The sequence below is a fragment of the Meleagris gallopavo genome, chromosome Z, assembly GCF_000146605.3.
Source record: "Meleagris gallopavo isolate NT-WF06-2002-E0010 breed Aviagen turkey brand Nicholas breeding stock chromosome Z, Turkey_5.1, whole genome shotgun sequence".
In the NCBI taxonomy this organism is placed as follows: domain Eukaryota; kingdom Metazoa; phylum Chordata; class Aves; order Galliformes; family Phasianidae; genus Meleagris; species Meleagris gallopavo.
The window spans coordinates 20,070,676-20,077,556 of record NC_015041.2 but is presented as its reverse complement, the minus strand read 5'-3'; the positions used below and the strand labels follow the sequence as shown (position 1 = coordinate 20,077,556).

At 36.6% G+C, this 6,881-nt stretch overlaps 2 protein-coding genes across 4 annotated transcripts in view; one reads left to right on the top strand and one right to left on the bottom strand.

Moving 5' to 3' along the window:
- The window catches only part of THBS4 (thrombospondin 4), a 1,064,342-nt gene that overhangs the window by 694,434 nt on the left and 363,027 nt on the right, over nt 1-6,881 (top strand). The window lies entirely within an intron of this gene.
- On the bottom strand, nt 20-6,881 carry LOC100548237 (phosphatidylinositol 3-kinase regulatory subunit alpha). 3 transcript variants are annotated; one of them, XM_010725504.3, is made up of 7 exons: nt 6,811-6,881; nt 3,232-3,334; nt 2,449-2,547; nt 2,158-2,338; nt 1,599-1,724; nt 432-574; nt 20-217 (listed from the first exon to the last, which is right to left on the bottom strand). In XM_010725504.3, the coding sequence occupies exons 1-7, from the start codon at nt 6,824-6,826 to the stop codon at nt 37-39; spliced, it is 849 nt and encodes a 282-aa protein (XP_010723806.1). In that variant the 5' UTR covers nt 6,827-6,881; the 3' UTR covers nt 20-36. The 3 variants fall into 3 exon arrangements, with proteins under 3 accessions (XP_010723806.1, XP_019465964.1, XP_010723805.1); XM_019610419.2 differs by lacking the exon at nt 6,811-6,881 and adding an exon at nt 5,730-6,537; XM_010725503.3 differs by lacking the exon at nt 6,811-6,881 and adding an exon at nt 4,667-5,688.

Sequence of the window (6,881 nt, the reverse complement as noted above, 5' to 3'; positions counted from 1 at the left end):
AAAAAAAAAGAAGAACTTGTTAATTCATAATGATACTTACATCAAGTACTGGTCTCTTGTCTTTCTCAGCTGTATGAGGTCTGGCTTAATGCTGTTCATTCTCTTGTCTATCTCTCTATATTCAGCCGCTTGCTTCTTTAAGTCCTCTTCTAATCTACGCCTGCTGTCCACAATTTCACTTATTCGAGACTTCAGTTTTTCATAGTTGTGCATAATTCTGAATAGAACAATGTGATAGGTTATATTCTCATTGTGTTTTATTTTGACCTTTATACCTTCTGTTTTCTCATCAAGACAACTAAAGAACAGATCATTTCTCTAAATGTAGCTTCATGTTCTGCCGTTCACATCTATTTGACATCTTCTTTCCTTACAACTGATCTACTTTAACTTTGCAGTCTTACTTTAGTTTTGCAAATACAAATACTGACCTTTGTATTTCCTTTTCATTTCCTTCTCGTTTAAATTTTTCAATGTATTCCTTACTGTATCTCTCTTGCGTCTGGCACTGCTCTTCAAATATTTTTATTGTTTCATTAAATGCTTCAATAGCTGTTCTTTTCATTTGAATTTCCTGGAAATAAAATAGTTGTTTAAATTATAGTGGTTATCAAACAGATGGATAATTTACTGGCTTGTATCACAGAAACACTTGAGCATGTTTTAACAATGACTTCAATATCCAATTACCAGAATGTATTCTGTCTGCAGTACAAAATAGAGAAATCAGACCTGTGCAACAGGCTATCATGATAAGGCTTTCCAGGAAAGAAAAATAGCTAGACAAAGAGTTGGATGCAATCTCTGTTTTGTATAAATAAGTTTTATTTCTGAGGATTAAAGCCCTGTGGCAATCCATTTTTCCCTCGTATCAAGCCGAAGTCCTTAGAAGTACAGCTGACTTTCTGAAATAAAGAAAACGACAAGCCAGTGGAATGGACAGATCTCCAGAAGTCACCTAGTCCATCCTCCTGCCTCTACGTAGCTAGTCAATAGCTAAGTCTTTGAAGTGATTAAATGAAAGTTGCCTGCACATCTCTATCCTTCTTCTATTACTTTCAGTCTTATTTTCTGCTAACTTTAAGGAGCAGTCTGGATTCCAGTGGTGTAAAACAGCACTAATTCACTGATGCTTCAAGACTTGGCTAGTAATTGTTTAAAATGAAAGGTGGATAGAAGCAGCTTTTCTTTCTATCAGTGTATCTACACGCCATCTCTCCAGCCTGCATAGGTGAAAGCAGATCTTTTCAAAACTGGCGATAAAATAGAATGCTTCCTTGCATATGTGTCTTGAAAACCATAACTTGGACAGAAGAGGACAGTATGCAGAAGTGCTGGTAGATCAAATTAGCTTTGTGATTGCTTTGGATGCATGTGTCAGTCTTGAGCAGAGTGTTAGGTTGCAGATGGTGATTGTTCAAATACAAGTAAGCAATTCCACTGCACTGAGTTAGCACATCAAATATGCTGTTTTCCTGTTTTTGGGCCACAGTAAAGACAGTGAAAGGGAGAAGGAGAAAGAAAAAAGATGGCAGTATGAATTTACAGTAACATTCTTCTCAACACACATTAGTCTTTCGGATTCAAATATGTCCTACCTGAGATGTTCGTGTGTAGTCTTCATAGAGTCTGTCATATTCTCGGCTTTTTTCTTGGAACTGGGTGTTATACTCATGTAATTTCTTACCCACTGCTTCAATGCTATCCTCTTTTACAACTTGATCCTGGGAAAGAAGAAAAAAATATTTCATAAATCAACAATACACTGCACAGATTTTTGGAACTGCTTAAAAAAGTCCAAATATTTACATGGTAAAGGTAAGATGCACTATATGCACCATCTGCAAATACAAATGAAATTAATGACAAAAAGCAGTTTTGCATAACAAGTGTGCAGTTTATACTAGAAATAGTATATTTCATCCGCAATGAGTGGGCTATTTATTATTTATATAAGTTTATTTCTTAATAATGTATCTGCAGTATTTAAAGTTTTAATTATTTATAAGCAGCTTCTGGAGTTGGTTTTAAACAAAAATACCCACTTTCATATTCATTTTATTTTTTAAAATATTAACAGAGCTGAAATTCTTTGTAACAGTCCGCGATAATTTCTCTGTTATTTAAGTGGAACACAAAGAAAATAGAGCAAATTACCTGTTGGTACTTAGACACTGGATACAGTAATTTTACATCAAGTTTGGGATTGTACTGAGCTAGAGATTCATTCCGGTAGTGGTTTATTAGCTCAACCACAGAGTTGAAAGTCAGTGGGTCAGAAAAGCCGTATTTCCCATCTCGGTGAAATATTTTGATTAATTTGTTATTTCCTCCTTTCCTGCAAATAAAGTTTGATAAAAAGTTAAGCATACTTGGAGTATTTCCTAAAGAACATTTATTTTCAATGCAGTACTGCATTTTGCTGTCATGTATTACCTCGCATCTTACCTTAGAGTAAGTGTGTAGTCCCCATGCATTTTGGTTGAAGCATCTCGTACCAAAAAGGTACCATCAGCAGTGTCTCGAAGTTTCTCATTTACTTCTTCTCTAAAATGAAAGCAAAAGTAACTAATCACTCCAGTTACTTCTCACTCCTTTATCATCTCTCTGTGCTCTAAATTCTTCTTTTAAGAGAACTATTTTATAAGCCTCCTTGATCTCCATATAAACACAGTTACTTAATAGCGTATTTTCTATTACTGTAGAACAACTGGAATACAAAAACAGTATATTCTATGTCCTCTCACTGCTGAAACAAAATGATATTCTTGCAGAGTTCTTCTGCTTGTTCATACAAGCCTGAGCAATTGGAGCAGCCAGTGCTGGTCTAATGTACCTATATATAGTACAGTTAAAAATGTTGCTAATACATAGCACTTGTTAGTCTGGCTTGTTAAGTACTGTGCCTACAGTTGTGGTTCTGGATGAAAAACAGGATAAAAAATACTTATTTCTCAGTGTTGTCCTTTCATGCTAGTATTTCATACAGCTATCTTAAAATAACAGAACAATCACCAAATCATTTCACGCATTACATTCTAATGGACTGCCAGTAACTTTTTAGTGAAGTCTGGAATAAAACCAAATGTGATATGATTGTGTTGGAAAATACCCTAGAAATAGCTCTTATTACTGTAATTTTTCTGTACTTATGCAGAGTACATAAACAAAGAATAACAGAGCAAGAACATAAAGTCAAACATGAGAACTATATGTCTTGAGCTGATTTACCTTGATATATCTCCCCAGTACCATTCAGCATCTTGTAATGACATGTTGTTATTCATGCCGTTGTTAGTTACAGTATTAGGTTTTGGTGGCTTAGGAGGCAGAGCTACAAATAAAGGGGAGAAAAGTTCATTATAACTCATTGAAAACATGACCACATATCCTTTGAAATTACGTATTATTACATGAATGAGAAAAGAAATAGTTATGGAGTATTCCACCTCCAGCAGTATTTAAAAGTAACGAAAGGAATGAAGATATTTTTCTGAAAACAATACAATTCAATAAGATAGATGTACTATTTCAAAAAGAAAAAACAAGTTTGTTAGTCTTCCAATAACGTATTTTAAGCAAAATATAACATCTCATCTCTTCCTACTCTGATAAAAGCATTTGAAAAAAAATATTCTGAAGTTTGCTTTTACCTTCTTCCACTATCTCCGGTAACCATAAATAATAAAACATGCAGAAATTAATTTTCTTTTCTCCTACACAGTGATCTTATAGCAATGTTGCTGTTTTCTCACGTAGAAGCTGAGTAATATAAGATGCAAACCCACAGCAGTACTGTACGTTTTAATATTGTGAACTGGTTTTCCATGATCCTCTCCATTCTGTGCAATTATTTGCCAAAAAACACTTTAAGAAACCCATCTGTGACCCAAATATCTCTTGTGTTAATCTTAGAATTCTTCAGAATAAATTGTCTTCCAAATGCCAGGGCTGATTAAAAACCACATCCCCTTTCCTCAATGTCAAAGATGCATACGTATACCAGTGGCAGCCAGAGGAAGACACTGCAGCACTCCTGACTTACTAGCAAGGGGGACTATATTGGGGTCAGGAATAAAAATCATCCCAGCTCTTTTAGTTTCTTAGTAAGTACAACACTCCTTACGAACATCCTTGTACATATATTATACTGGCTACGAAAGATGATGCAATGAAAATAAAGAGAGCAAAGTATTTTTATATGATATGAAAAGATGATGTGATATCAAGCATTCAATTAATATTGTTAGATTTCAAAAGTCAGTTCTTCCTAAAACAATCCAAACCAACAATTTGTAATCACTGCTTCAGAAAATAAAAATGTTATTACAGCATCTCCTTTTAGTCACAGCGTTGAACAAATATAGCAAAAAATAATTACAAAAGAAATAAAATTTTTCACGACAGACAGAAAAAAAAAGTCAAAATAGAAATAAGTCAATACAGAAAAAAAATCAAGTAAGTAAGCAGGCAGGTATTTCTACAGGTTATGATACTAGTTACTATAACCAAGCACTGAATCACAATTCTTATTAAGGAAAAAAAGGAAAAAGTATTTGTATCAATGACAATATAAATAAATCGTACATATCCACTAAGAATTTTTCAGCATCTACCATATCGATAAAAAAGAATTAAGTCTTCCATAATAAGACTGCAGTTTTACCTGGTGGATCCATTTCTATGTAAAACATCAAGTCTGTGCCACAGTTTATATCTGTCTTAGGATATTCTATATCCAGTTCTTCCATATTCCAAACAGTATTGTACATTTGTATGAGTTTCACTGAGTAAGCTCAGATACAAGGAAAGAGTCAGGCTCTCTTTGTAATGGTGCCTTGGAATTCATTTTAAAACCTATAAGGGGCTGCACTGTAACCTATTACATCATAATCCTCAGCCAATCATGTCAAAATAATGTCACCAGACCACTCCTGTTTCATCATTTTGTTCTACATTAATCTTAAAACGATTTCAGTTTCAGAAGGAACCCGCATTCAGCAGAACCGCAATATAAACCTGGTATTGCGAGCAAAAAGACAGAGCGGGCTCTCCTCACACACCCTTGTTTCCATTTCATTTTCCTGACTTTGCAGCATGGTACAGTCCAAGGCAGGCAGGATGACAAAAGGCTGATATGCTGCAGCACGCAGCTCTCACACCACACGCACACAACACATGCACGCTCACACTCAGCACGGCTCCCTTTTGGATAGGTAGGTCACCACTCAGATTCATTTTCCTACTCGGATGCCGGGAGTTTATCGCTGAAAAGGCTTTGGAGGGTTTCTGCACATGTTAATGATGTGGAAGGGAATAAGAGCATGACTCTGCATGCGTGTTTGTGTGTGTCAGTATCCATTATGTGCCCGTTACACACACTTGTTCTTAAGCATGTACGTATCCACAAAATGAAATATGTATATACGAAATACGTTTTCAAACTGTACAGATTTCTGTATTTTAATGGGCACACAGATCTGATGCTCCTAGAATTACTATATAAAGTGGACGCACTGCAATAGATGCCTCCCCCCAGTATCACTTTATAATAAAACACAATTCCAATTGATCTGGACTAACTCATTTCGAAATCTAAACATCAAATATTGTAACATTACATTCACCAGACTCTCCAACGCTGTGGAATAAAGTAAAAAAACTGAGTTAAGATCTTGAAAAATGATTTTGCTGAATATAGAATGCCAGTCTGTCAGGATTTAGTTTACCTTTTCACACAGTTTCTTCACCCTGTTCTCACTCAGATACCAAGTTGACTGTTTTTAAAAGCAAGAGTCCTTGTCAGCATCTTCTTCCAAACCAAACTTGACTTTACACCTCCCGTATACTCCTGGTGCTCAGAAATATTCCTTCTAACCCCACATCACGGACTGCCGCTCTGTCAGACCTCTTTGGGAAACACGCACAGAACAGACTACTGATTTCAGAGCAGAGTGCTGTGGAAAGCAATCCGAGTGCTTCATCCTCGCTATCCTCTATGGCAGCAGAAAATCAGATACCAAAAATAACCACAACAAAGAGTAACTGTAGCAACTATCTGTCCCTCATCATAAGGAATCCTGCCGCAGCTGAAACGTGCTCCATCTCACACTCATTAAAAAATTAAGACAATTTCTACCCTTTCCAAGCATTTCACACATATCTCCCCTCACCAGCCCACCGCCTTCTCACAAGCATTAACACATCAGAACATGTCTGGAGTACCAACAGTTACAAAAAACGCATGCTGCTCCGCTTTATACGTTAACGAGCTTAAACTCATTGGGAAGCAGACTCCCCTCCCTGCTTAGGTAGACATGCTCCAAAGATTCCTTCCATTTCCAAAGTGAAACAGGATACTTGAACTCATCCCATGCACAAGTCCTGACACCGCGCTCCGAGGTTTGCCCACCTGCTACCTAAACATTGAGTTACCAAGGTCATTATTTAAATTAGGTTACAAAGAGCTCCTGCAAAGACAACGTGGCTGCACTTAGGTCAAATGTTGGATCAGCAATGTTTTTTGTTCTGTTGAATGAAGCCTTTCAGGAGAAATTACTTCTCCTGGGATTCAGCTCTGGCTGAAATGAGTCTGCTGTGCTGCACAAGCGGGCTGCTGCTCAGCCAAGGCAGGCTCGCTCGCGGGCAGGGAAAGACAGGAGGCAGACAGGCGTTTCCCTGTGTAACCGACAGGTAGCTGACCTTCACTCCTGTATTTTAAGACTATTAAATCCCTACTTGGTAATCAGTTACAGTAAAATAGTTCCATAAGGTGATGAAGAAAACACAAAGAAATTCAGAATCACTTACTTTGTAAATTATGCATCGCAAATGCTTGCCCTTGTTATACAGTCTGAAAAGATAATCCAACAACCTGAAAA